This window comes from Dendrobates tinctorius, unplaced genomic scaffold, assembly GCF_039654945.1.
Source record: "Dendrobates tinctorius isolate UK_male_01 unplaced genomic scaffold, ASM3965494v1 ptg000086l, whole genome shotgun sequence".
Classification (NCBI taxonomy): Eukaryota; Metazoa; Chordata; class Amphibia; order Anura; family Dendrobatidae; genus Dendrobates; species Dendrobates tinctorius.
Genome location: NW_027361754.1, coordinates 70,491,283 through 70,518,027, shown reverse-complemented (window position 1 = coordinate 70,518,027; position 26,745 = coordinate 70,491,283). Strand labels below are relative to the sequence as shown.

Below are 26,745 nucleotides of genomic sequence, written 5' to 3'. Positions count from 1 at the left end.
AGGGATACAGTGTGAACAGTCACTACTGTACTCCCACACAGAGACTATGAGTACGGCGTGTACTGCCACCCCGTATCCTCATATGTCTGGACGGCAGGACCCTAAAATCCCTAACACAGGCGCGTGTTTAGGTGATCCCACAAGAGAAAGAATACCTGGTCCTGCCTACATCTCCCACCCACTCGCCCACCAGAGCCTGTCGGTCGAGGAGACATGGACGTCCCGCAACATGGATTCTGGACGTCCGATTTTCGTGATTGAGGAGGTACTTTCCCTCTTTTCTCCCCAGTCACTGAAGAGGTGAAGAAAACGGGATAAGAAGGAGAAAGAAGGAAAATAAAAAAAAACAAAAAAAAAACAACCCTTTATTCAAAGAGATAGTAGTTTGGGCGGCTGGCGCAGTTCATACCCTTCCGACTGGTTTCAGGGGCCTCAGCACTGCCTTGCAGATCCTTTGGGGAAGAGAGGGGGTTTAGGCACACAGAGGCTTCCTGTTCTTTGTGCCCCGTACAGCCTGTCTAAGCGGCGTCATGGCACTTTGTTTGCGCCACTTTTAGCACCCTGGCGCCACTGTGGGGACCCGTTTGGCACTATTGTATGTCCTCCGCGGTCTCCCGCTCCGGCGGCCGCCGGCTGTAATCTAGGTCCCGGCTTCATTTTGGGCCTAGTGGAAGCGCTGACTCCGCCCCCCCTTCCTCTCGGCTTCGGGCGGGCCTTTTCCCGCCCGTTTCTCCTCTCGCCTCTTCCTGTGTGGCGTCAGGCTCCGCCCGCTATCCTCAGACTGTGGACGGGAGCCGCCGCCATATTGCTCCTCCGGGCCCCGCGTTTAGCTGAGAGTGGGCTTCCCGGTCTCTGGCCGCCCTCACAGCGCGCACGTTCTGCCCTGCGTATTCTGGCAGACGCCATTTTCCGGCTGTGGTACAGTGGAGCCGCATCCAGCTATGGGTCCTGCCTGTCTCTCTCTACAGCCATGAAGTCTCATACAGGACATCTGCTGTAAGTAGCTGCACTGCAGACTGATCCCCCCCCCCTCCTCTGCTCTCCTGTCCCCTAACCTTCTGGCAGCGCTTAGTGGGATTGTTCTCATGTCTAACTCTAGGCCACTTCGTTCTCCTCCTATTCCTCCCAGGAGCCCCCAGTTGACCCGGTCGTACAGTCTCTGGAGCCGTACAGTCACTAACTTGAAGGTTTTTCTGGAGCCGTACGGTCTCTGAAGTAACTGTACTCTAGAGCTGTACAGTCACTGACGTAATAGTACTCAAATTACTGGCATAATTGTAATCTTCTGCCGCGCAGTTTCTAGTGCATCAGTATGTCGGAGATCTGATTTTGTCACACGGTTGTTGTGTTTTTCGGCCATTACGGATTGGTGCCCTGATTTTCAGCAGAGCAAGTCTCAGCCATTGCTTCACATAAAGACGTTGGGGTCCTGTCATAGCAACTCCATATCTACGGCTCACAGGCACTCTCCCTTCAATTTTCTGCAGCCCCCTCCGGACGCTGGATTCATACTGCTATAAGCAGAACAGGGTGCTGCTTCTTTCTCTTCACGTCTCCAGTGTTTGGGCCGGACTTCTAGCTGAATGGAAGTCCGTGTTATCCGGCAATTGTCTGCTGTGGCTCAGTGGATAGAGAAGCTGACCACAACTCGCTGTTCCAGAAGTTGGAACCGTGGCGCACAACAGAGAGTAGTGTTTAGTCTCTTTCTGATCCCAGGCCTACTGTTCTACAGTCATAAGAATTGACTGGTCAGAATCTACTTTACTACAGACTTCGTGGCACGGCTTACTACGCGTGACGCCATTATTCTGCCTAATGTCGTCAGGTATCCAGACCTAGACCGCAACACAGAAGCCGTTATTCTGCCTAATGTCGTCAGGTACCCAGTCCTATACCGCAATACAGAAGCCATTATTCTGCCTAATGCCGTCAGGTACCCAGACCTAGACTGAATCACAGAAGCCGTTATTCTGCCTAATGCCGTCAGGTACCCAGACCTAGACCGCATCACAGAAGCCGTTATTCTGCCTAATGCCGCCAGGTTTTCAGACCTAGACCGCAGCCAGAAGCAGTTATTCGGCCTAATGCCATCAGGTATTCCGGCCTAGACCGCAACACATAAGCCGTTATTCTGCCTAATGTCGTCAGGTATCTAGGCCTAGACTGCCCCGGCAGCTAGGCTATATCCGCTATCCAGGCTTCAGACGCGGCGGGCGTGAGTAAGCAGGAGCCGAGATCCCGCGGCGGCATCACCTACCAGGTACAGTAGTTCAAACGGTTGTATTACTGTGGAGACGCGTCTGGGGTTGACTGCTTCAGAGGTACTGGTGTTCTGTACCGTATTCAGGTGAGTCAGACACTCTCGCCTTCAGGTTCTTCGTGTTCTATTGCAGCAGTACTCTATCCCTTATTGAGCACTTGAATAGTCCTCTATCAGACATGTTTAGTTAATACACGCCGTCTCTCTGGTAACTCAAACGTACCCGAGGCCATCAACTATACCGATCCGGCTATACTGTCCCGTTTTCTGGTGAGTCAGAAGCGTCCTCTCTCACGTTCCTCACGGTCTTTTGCAGCCTTTACCTAAGCTCCCGTCTAAAAGCCACTTGAGGTGAGGTGCCGGCATTTATTGCTCATAGCGGGCTACAGCCGCGGTTACAAGTCGCTTTCAGGTGAGTCAAAGACACCTCTCGGCTACATAGTTCATTGTCAATAACATCTGTGGTTTAACAGTTGAACGTAACCACTACCATGTCCAAACAGAACGGATCTCTGTCCCACAGTGCGGATCTTGGTAGCAACATATCTGGATACTCCACCTTCAGGTGGGTCAGACTCTCTCGGGTCAGGTACTGATGGTCGCGGTTTTACTGCGGCATGTTCGGTACCCTAAGTGTGAGTTGCACCACAGGAGTTTTTGCCAGAAGCTATCTTTACTGCCGGTGTAGTCCGCCTATCTTTAATGTTTGGCAAATAGTAGTTTATAAGTTCTAGCCTGCTTTAGGGGACTTCGAGCAACAAAACTACCATACGCTCCTTATCTGTCGAAACATGTTTTGCTTGAACTTTCCTTACTCGACTAATCACTTTTCTAAGTCCAACTACACTATTTTTGTCCATATCCACACTCATCCCGGGGTGCTGGATTTATCTCCCTTTGCATCTCAGTCATCCAGTAGTCTCCGTTCTACCTCCTTAGTGGAGCAATCAGTTGTCTCTTTATAGCCATCCTGAGCCTACATCGCGGCGATGAGATCCAGATTATTCCCTGGTTCTATTCAGTACGTTTTCAGTGTTTGGCTCTTTCGCAGGTTCTCAGTGGCCTGTTCTCAGGCCTCGTCATTTTCTCACAGAACGGCCTTCAGCCGTTTCCAAGCAAGAGGGCGCCTTAGTATATCTCTACTTCTGCGACTACGAACCCTACGGTTCCAAGTCTCCCACTACTACGGTCCTTCCTGTCCCAGAAGTGCATCCCTCAGAGATTCCACTGCAAATTCACACAGTAGTTGGCAAGGTCAACCTTGAAACCATCCGCCGCTTTATAGTGTCCTGTCTTAGTCTCCACTCGTGTTGCAAAGTTCTATAGACACGTGGCCTAGCTTGCTCATCAGAGCATTCTTGCTGGGGACCAGTCAGAAGATTTGATCGTCCTCACTGTCCAAAAAATTCCACTTGCATGGAAACATGGGTTTTCGCCTCATCGTTCCCTTCAGGGGTTCATTTGGCTTTCGATCTCACGAGCGAAATTACCTCCAAACAAGTCCCTCACCAGCTTCCCGTTTCTTCCGGGTAGCTCCAATCGCTTAATTATTGGGGAGGTCACCGGAAGGACAAGCGCTTTCCTTCCTCAGGCTGATCCTCGTCGTACTTCAGCGTTTTTTCCTCAGCGTGCCTTTCCGGGATCTAGGATGGAGACCATCTTTTTTCTCAGGTGGAAATTTTTCTTCGTTCAGCATTTGCCTCCTGCGAATCGCATGATTTTTCCATGAAGCTCTTATCCAGGTCCTGATTTCTTCAGGGCTTTGGAGATATCTGCTTTTGCAACGTACGGGTTCATTTTCCTTTTCAGTTGGTAGCCTTCCCTTTCAGGCTCTCCACCACTCCTAGGGCGCCTCAGACTCTATAGCAGCTGTGGTACACTTCCTGTAGGTCAAGGGTCCACTCTACATCTCTCTAAATTCTCTCTCTTTCATCTGCCTCGAATTTTCCCTTCGTGGCGTGCTCTCATCAGGCTACCTGGCCACAGCAACGGTACTTATCAAGCTCGGGCTTGAGGTATAGAGGTCCTCTGGCCTTCAGGTCAGCGTCTGCTCGCGGATTCTGGTCGACATTAGTAGGGTTGCCGGCCCAGGAGGGACTGCGTTCTTTTCAGTACGACGCACGCTGCCCGGGCAGTGCGTGTCCTCCTGGCGGTACTTTTTGGGCCTTCGTCTGGCTCCTCTGCAGTACGGTCATTGGTCCTCCACAGGTCCATAAGGTTTCTCACAACCCATGCCTAGCTTCGGCAAGTGCCGGTCGGGGTAAAGAAGACCTCGCAGGTGACCTTGCAGGTGACGAGGGTGACTCCCTCGTCCTGATGGGGTTATTTGCTGTTCCCTCCCCTTGAGGACTGCTTTGGGACGTCCCATGGTTTCTGTGTCCCCCAATAAGGCGATAGAGAAAACAGGATTTTTTGTTGCTTACCGTAAAATCTGTTTCTCTGAGCCTTCATTGGGGGACACAGCACCCTCCCAAGTTGAACAGCACCGTTTACTGTATAATATTGTTACAGTATGGATTTGTGTTTTCTGTTTTTATCTTGTTACAGATTGCTTCTCCTACTGCTTTCTCACTAACTGAGCATCCTACTTCCTGTCGGTGGGGTGTACACTGCGGAGGAGGAGCTAACTTTTTTATTTGCATAGTGTCAGCCTCCTAGTGGCAGCAGCATACACCCATGGTTTCTGTGTCCCCCAATGAAGGCTCAGAGAAACAGATTTTACGGTAAGCAACAAAAAATCCTGTTTTGGGCAGTCAGTGAGACCTTTTAACATTGTGGATGCCACATCAAAACCTTAATTTTTCACTTAAGCGTCATAAGTCCCCCTCTAGGGCTTTCGCCTCCCACAAGGATTTTGAGGAAGTGTTGGCCAGGGAAAGGGAAAACCCAACCAGGCGATTTCAGAGAGATAGTCGTTTTGGGATTCTATATCCCTTCCCTCCAGATCTCACCGCCAACTGGACCGCCTACCCTTCGGTGGATCCACCAGTGTCCATACTCACTACCAATACAGTCCTCCCACTCGCCAGTGGTGCAGCCCTAAAATATCCCAATGATAGGAGAATAGAATCCCTGTCAAAATCCGCCTTTGAGGCAGCAGCCGCCACATTGTGTCCAGCCTTCGCCTCAGCTTGGGTAGCTAAATCTGTTACAGAATGGGCCAAACAGCTTAGACAGGGCATAATGGCCGGGGCACCACCAGCGGAATTGGCGGAATTCGCAGATCAAATCTCCCATGGCGGGAGGTGTATGGTATCAGCAGCCCTGGATGCCGCGTCTTGCGCAGCTCAAGCATCCAGTAACGTGGTAGCTGTCCGGCGGACGGTCTGGCTAAAGGCTTGGCAGGCTGATTGGTCAGTGATTTCTTTGAGGACCAATCTGCCGTTTCAGGGCACCCGGCTCTTTGAGTCAATGCTAGATCAAATCATTAAGGATACAATGCGGGTACACGCTTCCTTCTCCCCCAGGCCAAGCCTCATTGATATGTTTTCAAACGTAGGGCTCAGCCCTTTCAGCCCTTTCGCCATACCCCAGCGACAGGCACTTATGCTCAGGGCCCACAGAGGTTGCAAGAACCGAGAGATAGGAAGGTATCCTTTCGGGCCACCCCTTCATGGCATTCCCGCAGCTCTAACAGCAGATCTACCAGGTCAGGGCCGGGCAGAGCCACTTCAGCCTGACGCCAGCAGGGAGTCCAACTCCCTTTCCAGTACCTCTCCCTTACTAGGAGGCCGCCTTCTCCTCTTCAGAGATGTCTGGCAGAGTTCAGTAGAGGATATCTGGGTAAAGGAGGTAGTATCGACATGATGCAAGATAGACTTCAACGTCCTTCCTCGAGATCGCTTCTTTCTATGGCAACCAAAAGATGCTGCTAGGGCTCTAGGGTTTTCTGCGGCAATCGACTCTCTCCTCAACGCAGGAGTAATCGTCCCCGTTCCCGAGCAGGAATGTTTTGCCTGCTTTTACTCAAACCTGTTTGTGATACCAAAAAAGGGATGGCTCAGTTCGTCCCATACTAGAACTCAAAAGGCTAAACAGATGGGTCCGCTTACGCCATTTCAGGTAATTACCGTATATACTCGAATATAAGTCGAGATTTTCAGCCCAAAAAATTGGGCTGAAAGTCCCCCTCTCATCTTATATTCGAGTCATATACAAAGGGGGTCGGAGGGGGCGGATGTGTCGGGTCATACTTACCCGTCCTGACGCTGTGTCTTGAGCCCCCAGCTTCTCCCCGCGCTCTCTCTTCCTGCCTTCAGCGGTCACGTGGTGTCGCTCATTAAAACTCATGAATATGCGCATATTCATGAGTTTTAATGAGCGGTGCCACATGACCCCTGAAGGCAGGAAGAGAGAGCGCGGAGAAGCTGGGGGCTCAAGACACAGTGTCAGGACGGGTAAGTATAGCGATACTCACCTGTCCTGCGTCCATGGCTGCTTGCTGCTGTCTGTCATCGGTCAGTGACTTCAGACAGCAGAGGGTGCGGTGACGTGGTTAGTGCGCGCCGCGCCCCCTGCAGTCTGAACGTCACTGACTGATGACGTGGCAGATAGCGGTGAGCAGCCATGGACGCAGGACAGGTGAGAATATGAAACCCAGCAACGTAGAGGTGAGTATGTCATTTTTTTTTATTTTTACCTGCAGCAGCAGCATGGGGGCAGCATATGGGGGAACAATCTATGGAGCTTCTTATGGGGGCAGCATATGAGGGAACAATCTATGGAGCTTCTTGTGGGGGCAGCATATGGGGGAACAATCTATGGAGCTTCTTATGGGGCAGAATAATCTATGGAGCTTCTTCTGAGGACACCATATGGGGGAATAATCTATGGAGCATTTCCTACCCTAGACTTATACTCGAGTCAATAAGTTTTCCCAGGTTTTTGAGGCAAAATTAGGGGGGGTCGCCTTATACTCGGATCGACTTATACTCGAGTATATACGGTACGTCGATGGAGGATCAAGAATTCCTATGTTCCATAGACATCCGGGACGCCTACCTACACGTCCCTATGTTTCAGGGACATCAGAGGTTTCTGCGTTTTATTGTCCAAAAGCAACATTTCCAGTTTGTGGCCCTGCCATTTGGGCTGGCAGCAGCCCACAGAATTTTCACAAAGATTGTGGCAGCGATGGTAGTTATACTAAAAGTCAGAGACATACTATTGGTGCCATATTTCGACGATATTCTCGTCAAAGCGCCCTCCTTCGCTCAGGCCCTGGAAAATGTAGCGGTGGTTTTAAACACGCTGTCCCGGTTTGGTTGGATCATCAACAGGGAGAAATCTCACCTAACGCCAACACAATGCCTATAATTCTTAGGAATGGTAGTCGACACCCGCCGCTCAAGGGTCTTTCTCCCAGAAAGAAAGTGGATTACCCTCCTGCAGGGAATTCGCACGCTGTTGAAATTCCAGCTTCTATCCTTTCGCGCTGCCATGAGAGTCCTGGGAAGGATGGTGGCAGCTTCAGAGGCAATACCCTTTGCCCTGTTCTGTTCCAGGATACTACAGAGGAACATCCTCCTTCAGTGGGACAGGTCCATCTCTTCGCTGGATCGCCCCTTCCTCCCTTCCATTCAGACCAGGGCGTCCCTCAAGTGGTGGCTGACCTCCCCCCTCGTTCATCTGGGATGGCCTTTTCCCCCTGTCCACTGGCAGGTAGTAACTACAGATGCCAGTCCCCTGGGCTGGGGTGCGGTATTCCATCACCTGACGGTCCAGGGATGATGGTCGAGGCAAGAATCCTCACTATCAACATTCTAAAACTAAGGGCGGTCTTCCTAGCACTTCTACATTGGGAGAGATACCTCAACAACCAGCCAGTCCGGATTCAAATGGACAATGCCACGGCTGTGGCATACATCAATCACCAAGGGGGAACCAGAAGTTCTGGGGCTCTGGCCAGGTATCCAGAATCTTCAACTGGGCAAAAACCGCAATTCCGGCAATTTTGGCAGTTTTCATTCCCGGCACAGACAACACAGCCGCCGACTTCCTCAGTCGGGAGGGGCTCGCGGCAGGAGAATCCTTACACCAGGACGTGTTCCGTCGGATATGCCAGCTATGGGGGACTCCAGACGTGGACCTCCTGGCATCGCGAAAGAACAGAAGGGTTCATCAGTTTGTCCCAAGATACCGCGATCCCCTAGCTATAGGGGTCGACGCGCTGGTCATTCCATGGACACAGTTCAGACTCGCTTACCTGTTCCCTCCCCTTCTTTTCCTGCCCAGACTGCTAAAGAAGATCAAGGCGGAAGGGGTGCCGGTCATATTGATCGCCTCGTACTGGCCCAGGAAGGCCTGGTTCGCAGAAATTATCAATCTTCTCCCAGGCACCCCCTGGAGACTCCCCGACAGACCAGATCTTCTGGCTCAGGGGCCATTTTACCACCCAAATTCTCGGTTGCTAAATTGGACGGCATGGCCGTTGAAACTACAATACTGAGAGCAGCGGGATTTTCTGACCATTTCAGAGTCATTAATACAATGATCCAGGCTAGGAGGCCATCCTCTTCCAGGGTCTATTATCGAGCCTAGAAGGCCTATTTTGGCTTGTGTGTGTCTAATCACATCACACCTATGCTCCGTTCCCTGCCATCTGTCCTAGCTTTTCTCCAGGCAGGGTTAGATGGCGGTCTGGCCCTAAGTTCCTTGAAAGGCCAGATATCTGCTCTCTATCTTTTTCAAAGAAATTTGGCCTCCAGCTTACAGGTCAGGACCTTTCTGCAAGGAATGGCACATGCGGCCCCTCCTTACAGATCCCCTGTGACTCCAGGAGATCTTAACTCGGTCTTGGAAGCCTTGACACAGGTTCACCCTTCGAACCCCTCCAGGAAGCTCCCATGTCTTTGTTGTCCTGGAAGGTGGTATTTCTCGTAGCCATCACCTCTATTAGGCAGGTTTCAGAATTAGCGGCATTGTCCTGTCGCCCTCTATTCCTAATTATGCACCAGGACAAGGTTGTTTTGCGGCCTCCTCCTAACTTTCTTCCCAAGGTGGTATCGGCCTTCCACCTGAACGAGGATATAATCTTTCCGTCATTTTGTCCCGCTCCAACCCATCCTCTGTAGCATTCTTTGAATAAGCTAGACCTGGTCAGGGCGATAAGGGTCTATCTGGCCCGGACCGCTCCCTTCAGGAAGGCGGACTCGCGCTTTGTGACCCCCAATGGGGTGAGAAGAGGCCTTCTGGCATCTAAGGCAACAATTGCCCGTTGGATCAGAATGGAAATTCTGGAAGCCTACCGGGTGAAGGACAGGGTGTCCCCTGCTGGGGTCAAGGCCCATTCAACCCGGGCGGTGGGCGCCTCCTGGGCGGTACACAACAGGGTATCAGCCATGCAGTTGTGCAAGGCTGCCACATGGTCATCCGTGCATACCTTTTCAAGATTCTATAAGGTCCATACCTATGCTTCAGCGGACGCCAGCCTAGGCAGAAGAAACTTGCAGGCGGCAGTGGTGAGTTCTCCGACCTAAAGGAAGTTTCTGTCTTTTCCCACCCCAGGGACTGCTTTTTGGATGTCCCACGGTTTCTGTGTCCCCCAATGAGACGAAAGAGAAAACAGGATTTTGGTTGCTTACCGTAAAATGTTTCTCTTAGTCTTCATTGGGGGACACAGCGCCCTCCCATGATTTTGTTATCTGTAATGATTATATGATTGACTTACATGATAATGTCTCCTCCTACTGCTTTTTCACTAACTGATTGTCCTACAGCCGGTCGGAGGGGTGTATACAGCGGAGGCGGAGTTAACATTTTTTTCATGCATAGTGTCAACCGCCTAGTGACAGCAGCACACACCCACGATTTCTGTGTCCCCCAATGAAGACTATGAGAAACAGATTTTACGGTAAGCAACCAAAATCCTGTTATTGCGCTATTTCTCTTTTACAGCAATCTTAAAATATTTCACATTGACATGCTTTAGCATGATATAGTGCAACCTTTTTTTGTACAATTGTGTATGTAGGTAGCTGCTCTTGGTATGCACCTATTCTCACTAGCTTGGAGGTGCCAGTCAGTTTTTTTATTATTTCTGTGTTAGCACTCCACCCTTCAACATGTGGTGATTTTAATCACAGCAGGTTCCTACCTACCCATAAATGTAGGCTTTGCTGAGATAGGTGTCACACATCAGCCTAAGGGCAGTGTCAGACTGCCGTAAAACGCATGGAAGAATCGCATTGCACTGCACAGACTGGCCGGCATCTCTCCTGACCTGAGCAATACAGCATGATGGAATAATATGCAGCTGTCAAGCTCAGGTCAGGAGAGCCGACAGCCAGCATGAGTTTTACGATTGGATTCTTGCAAGAGAAATAAGAAATACTGCAGTCTGACTCTGAAGAGAGGTATTCACATGGTTAGGGACCCACCAGTTTTTGGGACCACCTTGACGTTGGTTGATGGGCAGGTATGATTTGGCCAAATTGTTCGCAAAGCTGCTCATTTTTTCCTAATATTCAGAAGCTGTAATTCTATTCATATTTTATATATTTCACATTGACATGCTTTAGCACGATAGAGTGCAAGATATCCATAGACTGGACTTGTCTTTCCAGCACATCTCTTAGGTGATCAACCAGATTGAGATTGGGTGTTTTTGGAGGGCAAGTCAACACCTTGTACAACTGTCAGGGATTTATTGCTATGGGTGCTCATTAAGCAGACTGTAGTCTGTCATTAAAAATCACTTTAGCATTTTCATATGTCTTCCACAACTAAATGAGAGAAATTCTGAGAATATCAATGTCTTAGGGAATTACAACCTACGTATTTTTTTGGGATTCAGCTGCCGTAACTCCTGATGATGTCCATGTGTCTTAATAAGAGGAAGATTCTTTCTCTTGTATCTCATTTGTCTCTGCTTTGTGCCTCTTCTTAAATTCTTGTCTTTTCCACCGCTGTAAGGTCAACTAAACAAAGCTGCTACGTGGCTATTTAAGAATGCCGAGCCTCAGAAGCCTAATAAGACCACCAGTGGAAGTGGGGCCGTACGGTGGATATCAGGAGTGGAGCTGAAGGCGGACAGTATCTGCATCTGCTTCATTGATGACTGTATGGACTGCGATGTCCCCCTAGCTGAGATCACATTTTCACGTCAGTATAGTCATTAATGTCTCCTTATTTTCTGTGATATTCAAGCCAGATAATGCACTTGGAAATGGATCCACTTAGTTATATACATGTTCGTTCTTTATATACTCCTTGCATCTACTCGTTAGACTGCAGGATAGAGAAAATAGAGTGATATAATCTATACACTATGTTAATGTTTTGGCAGGGTAGGGTGAAATGCTTTAATGACCTGTGACGTACATTTTCATCATCGATCGATCACATCAGTCATCTTCCTGTCACCACAGCGGCCGAAGTGTACTCCAATCGCTGTAGTTTATCCACTTAGATGCCTCTATCAATCGCTTTTAATTAGCATTGAAATAATACCATTGATATCGTGTGCGGTCACAGGCTTTCATTGACTCCCCGCGATGTGGTCATGGGGACAGATGGTTTAAAATAATTTTGAAAAAAATGTTTTGCTTAAAAATGTAAAAAACGGCACATTTGGTATTATCAACATATTTTCATGAGTGCAGTATAGAAAAAAATCATGTTTTTCTCTCCTGTCAATGAAAACAGAATAAAATTGTATTTAAAAATATTTAAAAAATGTTGGAGTAGCCAAGAGCAAAAAAAACTAGGTAAGACATAAATGGGACTCATTGTGCCTACATATTATTGTCAGTAGTTAAGCTTTTTGTTTTTCTTTCCAGGACTGAACTTTTTCCAACACTTGGTTTCCAATCCAGATGGATCTGCTGAATTCACGCTCTCAGGGGATTATTATAATCGCGAACTATCTGGTATAATGTTTAGTTATTCTCTGACTTTTCTCTCTTTTATCACTTATCCTCCTCTCTTAAGTACGAACCCTACAGTCACATAGCTCCTGGCCCCTTGCTCGTTGGTTGCTGTTGGTTGGATACAATCAGCTGTTGAAGTCCTGTTCCTCCTATCCTTCTGATACATTTTCCTGTTTCATTCAAGGTTGGGAACCATTTGTCGAGCCATGGCCATGCTCCATATCTTGGCAGCAGCAGGAAGCCAGCCGTATCCATCCTTCTCATCTGAAGATTTATCTGAAGGCTAAACAGCGTTTGGACATCAATATCACCTCCGTGTTGATCGGTAAGGCGCTATTGCACTGCGTCTGCAGTCAGTGCATAAGGTATGAATGGGTTCATAGGCTCCGATTCACCAGAAGTGGTCCAGAAGGGCTGGTACACATCAGAGGGTTGAGTTTTTGCTATACGGGATGGAATATCTCATTTCAGTGGTTTCCAACAAAAGGAACCTGAAAAATCAACTGAACACTTGTTTGGGGGTCTGGACACATCTACAAGTGCTTTCCAGGGTAAACATCCCCTTTAAGAATTATAAAGCACAATCCTCCTGCTGATTATTTGTTCTGTGCAGTGTATCAGTCTCTTGTTCACCATGTTTTCTTGGCTCTTTGCAGAGCAATATGTAAACACTAAGGAGTCTTGGATGGCCGATTACTGCAAACTGGAGAAGGAGGCCACCATTGAAATTGGAAATGAGGAGTGGATGGGTTCTTCTGTGGACCCTCCATGCATTGGACCAAGTGAGTAAATTATTTCTATGTAAGAACAGCATTCGACACCAGTGTACCGTAAAAGATGGTATGTCTACTTCTTCTATTATTGGTGAATATAAAAATATAAAACTTCACTGATACTTTAAGGCTGTGTGCACACGCTGCGGATTCCGCTGCGGATTAATCCGCACGGATTTTGCAAAAACCGCAGATAATCCGCAGGTCCAAAGACCTGCGGATTATCTGCGGTTTTGCCTGCGGTTTGGTCCTGCGGATTCACTATCTCCACAATGGTGGAGATAGGAACCCGCAGCGGTTTCCGCAGAAAGAATTGACATGCAATTCTTTCTGCGGATTCAAAACCGCAGCAAATCCGCGCGTTTTTTTCCGCAGCGTCGGCACAGCGTTTTTTTTTTTTCCCATTCAAATGAATGGTACTGTACACCGCAGCTAAAACTGCTGCGTGTCCGCAGCGGCCAAAACCGCTGCGGAAACGCAGCGGAATCCGCAGCGTGTGCACACAGCCTAAAGGAGTTCTGTGCTCATGTCAGTGCTCAGGGTCATATTACACAGGCAGAACTCACAGGGTCATATATACAATACATGAACAAAAGTTATGGGACACATGTCTAAATCATTGAATTCAGGAGTCCCATTGCCCTTGGTGTATAACCTCCAGCCCCCCACTATCCCGGCTGCCTTTACTGACGTGACAGAATGGCCGGTGATGCAGAGCTCCCTGATACCAGTGCTGTCTTGTAATACAAACCATTGGTATACCAAGTCCATTCATGACATTTCTTCCTCCTAAATCTTCCCCCATCACCTGTGAGTGATTATTGAGAAGTAGAAGGAAGCACAGCAACTCAGCCTTGAAGTGGAGACCCCATAAGGTTAAAGACCTGGTGGTGGGAGGGTGCTGAGGAGCAGAGGGCAGAGAAGTCACCAACGCTCTTCTTACTCCATAACTGCAGAGTCCAGACCTCCTCTGGTATTACCATCAGCACATAAAATAAAGACTGTCCCCCTGCTGGGAGCTTCATGGCCGAGCAGCTGTATGCACCCTTAGGCTGCTTTCACACATCCAGTGTGTTTGTTCCGGCGGCGTGCGGCGGAAAGCCGGATCATGCCTGCAGCGGTGACACCGGATGCAGATGCGGCGCCTGATCCGGCTTGGAAAGCATTTAAAGGAGCCGCACCGGGGACGAGAGAGGCAGCGGTATGCGGGGGGGGGGAGAGATACGCACGCGCTCGTCGGGCACTTGTGGGTTAAACCTCACATGCGCTGTTGAAAAAGCCATTCCGGCGCTGCAAAAAAACGTTGCAGGTAACGGTTTTTGCTGATGCTGGACGGCGCAGGTTTGCAGTTTCCGGCTAAAAACGGAGGCGCTCCATGTCCATCCGGCACGATGCGACGATCATTAAATTCTATGTGCCAAAACCGGATCCAATTTCGGATCCGGTTTTCACACTTTTCGCCGCATCGTGCCGGATTCAAAAAGACGGATGTGTGAAAGCAGCTTTACATTACAAAGCATAATGCCGAGCGTCAGATGGAGTGGTGTAAAGCCACCACTATTAGACTCTGGAGGAAACATGTTCTGTGCAGTGATAGATCACACTTCTCTATCTGGAAACTGATGGACGAGTCTGGGTTTGGTGAATGTCATGAGAATGTTACCTGCCTGACTGCTTTGTGAAAACTGTAAGTTTGGTGGAGGAGGGATATTATGAGCTTGTTTTTGAGGAGTCGGCCTAGACCACTTAGTTCCAGTGAAGGGAAATCTTATTGTTCATCATACCAAGATATTATGTACAATTTTGGTTACCAGCTTCATGGAAACAGAACAGTTTGGGGAAAATCCTTTTCTGTTCCCCATGACTGTGCCCGCTGCACAAGGTCCATACAGCCACTTGGGTGGGGAAGAACATTATCGACCGCACAGAGTCCCGACCTTACCCCATCCAAGGTTTTTGTGATAAACTAGAATGGAGATTGTGAGCCCAATATCTACTTCAACATCAAGGTCTGACCTCACAAATGCTCTTCTAGATGAAAGAGCATAAACTACCACAGACACCTCCAAAATCTTGTAGAAATCCTTCCCAGATGAGCAGAAGCTGTTTGTATTGAAATGCTGTAACCTCAGCAGTGTCAGGACGTGTTGGGGACAAGGGAAGTATCATCACCAGAGCAGCAGAGGATTGGTAAGACGAGTATCTTTGTTTCTCTATCGCTTCATTGGGGGACACAGGAAATCATGGGTGTTTGCTGCTGCCTCTAGGAAGCTGATACTATTGTAGTGTTCCACCATGTGAGTGGACGGGGAATACCCACTTTGCAGGTCTTGGAGGTAAACACTGGCACATTCAGAGTTAAAACGATTCCTTACACTTTATTTGCTCCATAAACCTCACAGTAACAAAACACGGTTTCCAGCCTTCACAGCAGTCAAAAGTAACATAAACAGTCCTTAGCTGGGCTGTGTTCCCTCAGGTCCTGTGCACACAGGCCAGGGCAATGTCCATAGCAGAGCTCTAACTTCAGCCGCAGACACGGGAAGGCTTCTCCTTCCTTAGAACACAGACCACTCTGTAGTGTCCCACCTGGACACATGGAAGTCTGTCCACACTCTGACAGACTCCGTCACACTCACTCACATGTGCTAAACACCTCAATTGCATAGCCGTGTAACCACACCCATAGGTGAGGTATGGATCAGATGAGCTGGTCACATGGTCAGGACGTCACCACCCACAGGTCCTGAACATACACATATCTTCAGGCAAAATGGGGTACAGTCCGTACCCTCACCCAAAGGTAAAGCAATATGGGTAGCCAGAGCCTCCCATCTCTCATAGCTACCCGAACCCGGACGCAGTGCACTAAATGACATCTTTAGTGCTCATGTACACTATAGACAAAATACTCCGGGTTGCATCGCAGGGAGCATCCATCCATGTGATATATACCTCCCATTAACCACACGACCACCCGTCACACCACATATCCCCCCCCCTCTGCCTAAAGCCGTGGGGATTGGCACTTTCTATTACTCGACGAGAGATCCTTCTCGGTCGTCTCTGCCAGTCAAATCGTCTATCAAAGTCAGGCCCTGCTACTGAACCTTTCAGTGGGCGTCCATTATCCGACTCTGTCTCGTTCTTTGATAAAGATGGGCCCATGTCAGACCACCCGCATCCCCGGTGGTCAGTATGGTGTTGCGACTCCCTTGCCCCCATACCTCTTGTCTGGACTGACTCTTTGTCAGCACGTCTTCTACAGGGTCTCCCGCCTAGGTTACTCAGCTCTGAGCTAACTGAGGCATCACTACTTCCTCTTCCATCAGGCCACCTACTGTCATCTCTCTGCTGGCCATTTCTCCTAAGGTCTATATGGTCCCGAGAGCAGCCCTTCCATTTTTCTCTAGGTACTGTCTTATCTCCAGCTTGAGGACTTCCAGTCTTAAGCGAACCTCTTCGCCTTTCTATACCGCGAGTTGAACGTGGCGGCCATCTTCTTTCCATTTCCTGCAGCTCTCTGTTGATCTGCTCCTTCTCAAGTCTTAGCTGCTCTACTTCTTTCAGGAATGACACGCGATACTCCAGGAGCATCCGGATATTCCCAAGGCTCTCCATGGACCCGACAACGAGAAATGGAACCATCCCATCTTCACCCATGTCCTGGGCTTCGTCATCAGCCGGAATCCTCACTCTCATCACGCCAGACCTGTTCACCATCTCCTGCATCACTTTCCCAAACCTTCCGATGACTTTCCTCACCAGACCTCCGGGCACTTGAATGATGTCTTCTGCAATGCTCCGCTGACTTTCCTCGCACACTCTAGAGATCGAGCGTCTTCTTTTTTCTTCAACAGGATCATCTGCTTTGTGCGGAGGCATTGTAGATGCATATCCCTCAGGATAGCAACCTGCTTCCTTGTGACTTCATTAGTTGACAGTATGACCAACTGCTTCGTCTCTGGTGCCCAGATCACACTACATGCTTCTATAGCCTTCCTAAAGGCCTCATGCACATCCTCAATGGCACACGCTTTTCGCATGTCTTCGGGTACCTCTATTATACACTTGAAAAGTGAAGTCTCCCCTTCTTGGACATACTGTTGGACCTCCTCGTCCTGAGCGCCAGCGCAGTTTTCCAAGACATCGGCATCCCTTGTATGGCCATCTGCGTGGCACTTCCCCAGCTGGATTTTTTCCTCCGTGGAGGCCTCTTCTTTGGTCAGCCTCTCCAGCTCACTCTCCTTCATTGTGATCAGCTCGGGAGAGCGCAACAGTTTGATTTCCCGGTCATCCATGGATTTCTGAATCTGGGCCTTAGTCTCCTTTATCTTGAGCTCTTGAAGAACTCCATCTCGCTCATCCTCTCTCCGGAGAATCTCCTGTTGATGCTTCTCTTGGGTCTCTCTGAGCACTTGTATATCTTCCAACAGGGTCTTGCTCATGGTTTTATACGCTGACAAGTGACCCCTGAGCTCAGAGACTTCCTTCTCTAGCTCACCCACACTGTGCTCAGTCACTTGTCTCAGGACCCTTTCTGGCTCGACTGTCTCTTTAAGCAGCTCTACCTCATGGTCCTGCTCTCTTTTGGCCAGCACTTGTCGCACCATCAGCTCTTTAATTAGACTTTCTCCTTTGCGTCATTGGGGGACACAGATACTGTGGGTGTATTCTTCTGCCTCTAGGAGGCTGACACTAAGTGGAAAAAAAAGAGGTTAGCTCCTCCCCCGTCGTATACACCCTCTCCCCTATTGCGGGCGGAACTCAGTTTTTTTGCTTAGTGTCCATGGAGGTACACACGTCTGGTTTTGCTCCAGACTTTTTCTTTTTCTTTTTTTTCTTTTATTTTTACTATGAAGATGAGACAGGGGCAACAGATCCTATTGAAAGCGTCCGATTTCCTCAAACCATCAACGGGCGAGCACGCGTTGAGTATCGTCTCTGCGTATCCTTTCCCGCACCGTGGGACATATCTGGGTCTTTTTCCCCAGACTTCTATTTTCAGAGGCAACGCATCCTATTGAAAGGACCCGATTTCCCCAAACCATCAACGGGCGAGCACGTGCGACTATCCCTCCACGTGTCCTCTCCTGCGACGTGGGACATAATGCCGGACTTAGCCCTGTCCACCCCTAGGTATTGAAACCATGGGCTTGCACAGAGGCACAAGACTAGTCTGTGCAGCCCTCACTGCTCCACCAACGCTAGACGGCGGTGCTGCATGGCGGCGGACGGTCCCTCTCCTCGCCCCTGCAGGGGAGATGGAGTTAGGGTGCCTGCACTGTCCAGAAAATTACCCCATCTCCTCTACCTGGTGCGCTGAATCTGTAGCAGAGGTTATCGCAGGTATGGAGGACTGGGGGGGGGCCCTGCGGCAGCGTTCCGGGAGCTCCATTGAGAAGGCTCCAGGCGGAAGGTGGTGCTCACCTGGTCCAGCATTTCCTTTCCTCCCTCCTACCCCCCCAGGCGGGGGCCCCCAGCATGGATGTCGGTCCATGGAGCAGCTCAGAGAAGGGCCGGTGAGATCGCCATGGTTGCGGGGCCGCCAGCGCGTAGGCGGGCGGGCAGGGGTAGAAATTTAGCCCGCGGCTTCAGCCGTGACTAGGCCGCAGGTGGATGTCCCGCCCTCGACGTGATGTCATTTCCGGCGCCGCCCCCTGTGGCTAGGGCGGACGCGAACAAATTGAGCCCCCGGTCTCATTACAGGGTAGGCCGCGACCGGGAAAGGACATCTCGGCCTACTCAGGGGAGAAAGGATCGCACGTGGGGACACAGGATCAGGGTAAGTGCGACCCCGACCCTGCAGCCGCACTACGTGCGATAAAAGGGGGGTTTGTTTCCTCCTCCCTTCCCTCAACCCTCTTACAGAAAACAGAGGGGGTTATTGAGCCTGTCAATATGACCGGAAAAGGGAAATTGCACACGTTCCTTTATACCGCATGCATTTCCTGTGAGGCCAGTTTTCCACGAGTTCAGAGTAAAAAAAATTATGTGAAACCGGTGACTCCGAACGCGCCCAGGAGCCCTCCCCTGCGACCGAACCCACAATGCTGGTGTGGGCAGACCGCAGAGGACAAGGCTCGGGATTCCCGCTGTGCAGCGCCCGGAACCCGACGCCTAGCAGAACTTCAGTGTACGTCCTCCACTGCGACCGCGGCCAATGTGCCAAGCCCCCATAGTGGGCCCTATCACTGTCTCAGGTCATGCAATTGAGTCCCTTCAGGCCTCAGGTGGAGGCAGGGACAGTGGCTCGCCGGCCTTAGAGGGGACCTCCACCTCACAAGAGCCTCCGGCCTGCAGGGGCTGCTCTCACTCCAGGCAGACCCGAGGGAAACGAATCCACATGGTGTCACCCAGTCCATCCGGTGCCTTGGCATCCGTAAGTTCTGCTTCTCCCTCCCCGTCACCAGTGGTTGATAGCGAGCAGACCTCAGAATTCGACTCAAACGAGCCCCTTGACCTGGATACTCCAGCGTAATTTGAAACAAGGTATCCGTTTGCTGTGAACCTCCGTAAAAAATGGATGGAATCCCCGATGGTGGATCCTCCGGTTTTGCGCCTAGCCACTAAGACCCTGCTATCCGCCCCTGGTGTTTCCTCAATTAAGGATCACACGAATCGCCTTATAGAGAGCTAAACTCGCTCAGTATATGAGGCGTCAGGGTCAGCGCTCGCTCCCTCATTCACAGCAACTTGGGTAGCCAAGGATATGATATGGTCAGAAACATTAAACAAGGTCGCGCAGGAGCAGGATCTACCTGCAGAGATTTCGGAGGTCGCAGGTCAGATGGCGATGGCTGAAGACTACGTAATCAATGCGTCTTTGGATGCGGACAATTGCTCGGCACTTGCTGCCCCTAATGTAATTTCTATCAGAAGAGCCCTATGGTGAAGGACATGGCGAGCCGATTCTACTTCTAAGAAGTCCTTGACTTCCCTGCCATATCAGTGCAGCCACCTATTTGGGGAGAAGTGGGATCAACTTATCTCTGACTCCACAGGAGGAAAGAGTGGGTTTCTCCCTCAGCAAAAGCTCAAACCGCTTTTACGCCACCCGTTTTCAGGCACGTTCCGTGCCTTTCGCAACCCCGGGTGGACTACAGCAGCCAATTCTGCCACCTCAGGCCGCCCCAACCAGGATAGGGAGCGGCAGGTCTCATATAGAGCCAACCCATTGCGGGAGAATACATACTCAACAGCCCACGTCGAGGGGATCCAGATCCCAAAGATCGTCGGCCAGATGACTCGAGGCCTTTACCAGATGAAACGGGCAAGGGGGGCGGCCGCCTGCTCTGGTTTCACCACGTCTGGGTCAATGTCGCTCACGACGCATGGGGAAAGGAATTGGTGGCCTCAGGTTACAAGATAAGCGTTGTCAGATATCCTTCAAGATGGTTTTTTCTTTCCCGGCTCCCCAGGGATACCCAGGCAATTGCTCTATTGGGAGCAATCAAATCGCTCCAGCACAACGGAGTCATTGTTCCAGCGCCGGAACCCGAAAGAGCTCAGGGGTTCTATTCCAACCTTTTTTTGAGGTTCCCAAAAAGGACGGGTCTGTCAGGCCTGTTTTGGACCTGTAGCTTCTGAACAAATTCATCAGGATCAGCATATCGGCCACGGAGCAGCGAGAATACTTGCCCTCAATAGGCATCCAGGACGCTTATCTGTATATTCCCATTTTTCCTCCTCATCAGAGGTTTCTACGCTTCACCATCTGCGATCCAACATTTTCAGTTCGTAGCCCTACCCTTCGGGCTAGCCACGGCACCCAGAGTGTTCACAAAGGTTATGGCAGTTGTCATGGCCACACTGTATTTTCGAGGCATTGTCGTCTTGCCTTATCTGGACGAGCTCTTGGTCAAGGGCCCGTCAATACGGGCATACGAGGAAAAGGTCAACATCACGCTCGATACTCTTGCCCGCTTAGGATGGTTGGCAATGCAAAGAAGTCATTCCTTGTGCCAGCTCAGAGGATCTCCTTCCTAGGAATGATCTTCGACACTTGCCGTGGGTTGGTAATTCTCCCTAAGGAAAAGGGGCTAGCTCTCCGGCAGGGAGTCCGGACACTTCGCCAACCAGTCCCTCATACCATCCGATCCAGGATGAGGATTCTAGGAAAAATGGTGGCAGCAATGGAAGTGATACCTGTCGCCCAGTTCCACCTTCACCCCCTGCAGCATGCCCTCTTGTCAGCCTGGGACAGGAATCCTTTCATGCTCGATCGGCGGTGCCGACTGTCCTCTCAAGTCAGGCAGTCGCTCGGATGGTGGTTAACCAGTTCCTCTCTGGCTCAGGGGAATCCTTTCCCCCCAGATCATTGGCTGGTAATGACAACCGACACCAGTCTCCTCGGTGGGGGAGCAGTGTTTCGCCACCTCACAGCCCAGGAACGGTGGTCACCACAGGAGGCACGCCTCCTGATCAACTTATTGGAGATACGAGCAATTCGGCTGGCTCTGCAGAAGTTTCTTCACTTTCTAGCAGGCGGCCCTGTCTGGATTCAATCGGACAACGCCACGGCGGTGGCTTACATAAATCGTCAAGGGGGCACCCGCAGCAGAGCAACCATGCTCGAGGTGGGGCACCTTCTGCAGTGGGCCGAAGCAAACCACTCGGTGATTTCGGCTGTCCACATTCTGGGGCGTGGAAAATTGGGCAGCCGACTCTCTGCCGGCTGGGACTTGTATCCAGAGAGTGGTCTCTACATCCCGAAGTTTTTCAGCAGGTTTGTCACTGTGGAAAGCTCCGGATGTGGACCTGATGGCTTCCAGAGTGAATGCCAAGGTGCCCACATATGTCGCTCAGGCCAGCGACCCGCAGGCATTCGCGGTGGACGCGTGGGTTCTGCCATGGAACCAGTTTCGCCTCCCATATCTATTTCCCCCATTGCCACTACTTCCGAGAGTCATCAAAAAGAGCAAGATGGAAGGGGTGCCGGCGGTCCTGCTGGCCCCGTCGAGCGTGGGACGCAGATCTAATGCAGCTGCTCGCCGACGTTCCTTGGCACCTGCCAGAGCGCTCAGATCTACTGTCTCAAGGGCCGATTTGCCACCCGAACTCAGGGACCCTGTGTTGACGGCATGGCCGTTGAATCTTGGATTCTAACCCAGGCGGGGTTCGGGAGCGAGGTGGTCGCTACAATGATTAGCGCCCAGAAGCTTGCTTCAGCACGAATTTACCACCACACCTGGAAGGTGTTCCTTGCTTGGTGCCGACGCCGTGGTGTTTGCCCGCTGGGATTCTCGATCCCCAACATCTTGGCTTTTCCCCAGTCGGGCTTAGAGAGCCCAGATAGCTCAGTCGGTAGAGCATTGGACTCGGGCTTTGCCCCAGGTTCCCTCAGGAGACAAATATCGGCCTTATCCGTCCTGTTCCAGCGCAGAATTGCTGCCAATTTGCAGGTGAAGACTTTTTCATTTAGGGAGTCTCCCACTTGGTACCTCCCTATAAGGCACCTATGGACGCCTGGGACCTTAACATGGTCCTAAGTGTTCTGCAGGAAGCTCCATTTTGAACCGCTTCAGGATATCTCTTTGAGGTACCTTTCCTGGAAAGTGGTGTTCCTAGTGGCCATCACTTCCATCAGGCGGGCTTCAGAGCTGCCGGCCCTATCCTGCCGAGCTCCGTTCCTCACTTTCCATAAGGATAAGTTGGTCCTCAGACCAGCCCCTCCTTTTCTGCCGAAAGTCATGTCCTCATTTCACATTAATGAAGATGTTGTTTTGCCTTCATTTTATCCAGCACCGGTGCGCCATGTTAGACCTGGTAAGAGCCCTCCGGAGGTACGTGTCGCGGACAGCACCCTTTCGTCAGACGGACACGCTGTTCGTGCTCCCCGAAGGGCGCAGGAAGGGACTCGCTGCCTCAAAATCGACCATAGCCATATGGATTAGTTTGACGATTCAGGAGTCCTACCGCATTAGAGGCACGCCGATGCCAGCAGGGATCGGAGCGCACTCTACCCGGGCAGTGGGCGCCTTTTGGGCGCTTCGGCACCAGGCTTCGACGGAACAGGTTTGCAAGGCAGCAACCTGGTCCATCCTGCACACATTTGCCAAACATTATAATATCCATGCTCAGGCCTCGGCGGATGCGAGCCTGGGTAGAAGGATTCTCCAAGCAGCGGTGGCGTACCTTTTAAAGAAGAGGTGCATGTAGCTTGGATCGGTGAGTCAATCTCCCACCCAGGGACTGCATTAGGACGTCCCACAGTATCTGTGTCCCCCAATGAGGTGAAGGAGAAACATGGATTTTTGTGATAACTCACAGTAAAATCCTTTTCTCCGAGACGCTCATTGGGGGACACAGCACCCACCCTATTAGCCAGTTGGCTCTGTTTCTGTTTAGTTAATACGCATTTATTTATGTGATATAAGGATGGTTCTTTTCTGGATATGTTGTACCTGTATTAAGGCTGATTTTGTTGTCCTCCTACTGCTTTGGCACCAAACTGAGTTCCGCCCGCAATAGGGGCAAGGGTGTATACGACGGGGGAGGAGCTAACCTCTTTTTTCACTTAGTGTCAGCCTCCTAGCGGCAGAAGCATACACCCACAGTATCTGTGTCCCCCAATGAGCGTCTCGGAGAAAAGGATTTTACGGTGAGTTATCACAAAAATCCATGTTTCACATGGGCTCTCTTGCCCACCTACACTCTGCCTCTTCAGAGCTCCACCTGTTCCTGCATCCTCCTCTATGGTCTCAGCGAGCCTACTACAGGTCTGTTTTAATTCCAGCCCATCGCTAACTCCCTCTCTGCTAGAGTTTGTCCGAGACAAATTGACCTCCTTACTACACACTCTTTCCCTTGTGTTCGAGTCACAGTCTGAATTGGAGTCACCCCCACTCACCCTCTCATCCTGGAACAGCAAGTCCCTACTCACACAGGTGTCGGACCCCTTTCCTGGAGGTACCCCGTTTCCCACGGACATACGTTTGGTCACCCCAGCCAAATCCCCGAATTGCTCAGACCCACACTTTCTCTGTCACCCGGACCTCTGGACTATCGACCTTAGGTGGTGCTACCGCCTCCTTTGAGCCACCGTACACTTCATCAACTTCCCATGCATCATCAAACAAGACAAAGTCCCGGCCCCTCTCAAAGGGATACATGAAGTTTGGTGGTATACTGCCACCTTGGCACTCAACGCTTTTGGACCCCTCAATCATTACTCTGTCCACAGTGACCCCATGTTTGCAGCGAACCTTGACCTTTTTCTCGGTCAGACAGAAAACGAGAAGAGTTCCTCTCAGAGTCACGTGACTCTGAGTCCAGCCGTCCACTCCTTCCCGCTGTAGCATCACGGTACACACCTGCGGCTTGTCATCAGTCAGAAAGTCTATGCCGCACTCAGAATAGGTAAGACATAAACACCGCTGTTCCCCAGACATGTCCACTGAGGTAACCAGTGCCGCCCCTTTTGAAATCTCCGCCTCTTTTTGGGCCATTATCCCCTTTTGGGACTCCGCCTCCCTCTGGGACTCCACCCTTTTTGGGCCACTATCCCCTTTTGGGACTCCGCCTCCCTCTGGGACTCCACCCCTTTTTGGGCCACCACCCCTTTTCGGGATTTCCCCATGTCCCCTCTAGAGGCCTGTACACAGCAGTCTATTTGCCCCAACAGTACCACAGTACACTTAGAACTTTCTGGGCTTGTACTGGCCCTTTAAGAGTTTATGTGGCCTGGTTCACACTGTCTTCGTATGATACGTCACCGCTCCTGTTGCAGTCACAAACCACTGGCACCTCCGGATGCCGCTCACAAGCTGCTGCTGCAACTGCAGCTCCTGCTACCACAGACTTTGTGGACCCGCCGATCCACCGCAAGCTTCGTAACCCCGCCGAGTTACAGCCAGACGCTTGTCACATTCGTGACCCCACTGAGCCACAGCAAGCTGCCCTGCAAAAAAACCTTTGTGACCCCTCTGAGCCACAGCAATCACCTTCAGGTTTTGCAGAGGAAAAAGAAAAAAAAAACACATGCACAGTCTCTCACTGACCCTGGTCAGTACAACATGGATTCCTGTCCGTTACCTGCTGGTGTCAGCCACACAGGTTCTCGGGTACCTCTCATCCACAAAGGCACCCTATAGCGACTTCTCAAATAGTCTTTCCCTGACCCCGGTCAGCATACCACAGACTCCTGTCTGTTACTTGTTGGTGACTGCCACACAGGTTCCTGGACGCCTCTTCTCCTCAGAGGTATCCCACAAATATCAAAATAGTCACTTGCTCTGACCTCGGTCAATATTACTCACGATTTTCCAGACCGTCTGCTCTCCTGGCTCAGAACCGCCAGTACGGCAACATGTGCTTCTTGGAACCGCTGCCCGCATTCTCCATCAATTGTAGCGTTCCACCCTGTGAGTGGACGGGGATTACTCACTTTGCAGGTCTTGGAGGTAAACACTGGCACATTCAGAGTTAAAACGATTCCTTTCACTTTATTTGCTCCATAAACCTCACAGTAACAAAACATGGTTTCCAGCCTTCACAGCAGTCAAAAGTAACATAAACAGTCCTTAGCTGGGCTGTGTTCCCTCAGGTCCTGTGCACACAAGCCAGGGCAATGTCCATAGCAGAGCTCTATCTGCAGCCGCAGACACAGGAAGGCTTCTCCTCCCTTAGAACACAGACCACTCTGTAGTGTCCCACCTGGACACATGGAAGTCTGTCCACACTCTGACAGACTCCGTCACACTCACTCACATGTGCTAAACACCTCAATTGCATAGCCGTGTAACCACACCCATAGGTGAGGTATGGATCAGATGAGCTGGTCACATGGTCAGGACCTCACCACAGGTCCTGAACATACACATATCTTCAGGCAAAATGGGGTACAGTCCGCACCCTCACCCAAAGGTGAGGCAATATGGGTAGCCAGACCCTCCCATCTCTCATAGCTACCCGCAACCCGGACCCAGTGCACTAAATGACCTCTTTAGTGCTCATGTAAACTATATAGACAAAATACTCCGGGTTGCATCGCAGGGAGCATCGATCCATGTGACATAGACCTCCCATTAACCACACGACCACCCGTCACACCACACTATGCAGAAAAAAGTTAGCTCCTTCTCTGCAGTGTACACCCCACCGACCGGTTCTAGGATAATCAGTTTAGCTTAGTGTCAGTAGGAGGTGGACACGGGTATTTTACTAGACCCATATCTACCTTGGTTTTCGTCGTTTTCCAGTAACGTCTCTTCTTTCTCAGATGGACCTTCTCCTTTACCTCTGGAGGGATACAGTGTGAACAGTCATAACTGTACTCCCACGTGGAGACCATGAGTACGGCGTGTACTGCCACCCCGTATCCTCATATGTCTAGTCATCAGGACCCCAGTCCCTAACACAGAAGAGTGTCTAGGTGATCCTTTTTTTCGGTCCTGGCCCCCGTCTCCTACCCACTCACCCACAAGAGCCTGTCGGTTTAAGGAGGCTTGGACATCCCTCATACTCAGTTTCTTGAGTGTCATCAAGATGGAGAGATACATCTCTCTTTCTCACTCTCTCCAGCAGATTCCGGTCCAGAGGTGTCAGAAGAGAAGATTCGAGTAATGAAGAAAGAAGGGGATAATGAAAGATGAAGATAAGAAGACATAGAGGAATATGGAAGAAAACAACAGAAGAGGATGGAAGAGTCTTGCTTCCCCCTCTCTCTCTTCCCAAAATTTTTATTCAGGGTTTTCTACTCTATATGGGGGTCTGCCGGGTTCCTTTTCTGTACTTTCATAGTTTGGAAAGGCTAAATCCGGGCCTCCACGCCGCCTTCCCCTGCTCCCGGGGCCTCTGCCACTAATTTAGGCCCCGGCTTCAACTAGGCCTAGTCCTGGCA

The 26,745-nt window shown here is 50.6% G+C and overlaps 1 protein-coding gene across 3 annotated transcripts in view; it reads left to right on the top strand.

Moving 5' to 3' along the window:
• VPS13D (vacuolar protein sorting 13 homolog D) overlaps nucleotides 1–26,745 on the top strand; it is a 438,357-nt gene that overhangs the window by 170,458 nt on the left and 241,154 nt on the right. For all 3 annotated transcript variants that reach the window (XM_073585587.1, XM_073585586.1, XM_073585585.1), the window contains 4 exons: nucleotides 11,174–11,362; nucleotides 12,040–12,129; nucleotides 12,314–12,454; nucleotides 12,786–12,911. In XM_073585587.1, the coding sequence (XP_073441688.1) occupies nucleotides 11,174–11,362; nucleotides 12,040–12,129; nucleotides 12,314–12,454; nucleotides 12,786–12,911 (546 nt within the window). The remainder of the gene's footprint in view (nucleotides 1–11,173; nucleotides 11,363–12,039; nucleotides 12,130–12,313; nucleotides 12,455–12,785; nucleotides 12,912–26,745) is intronic.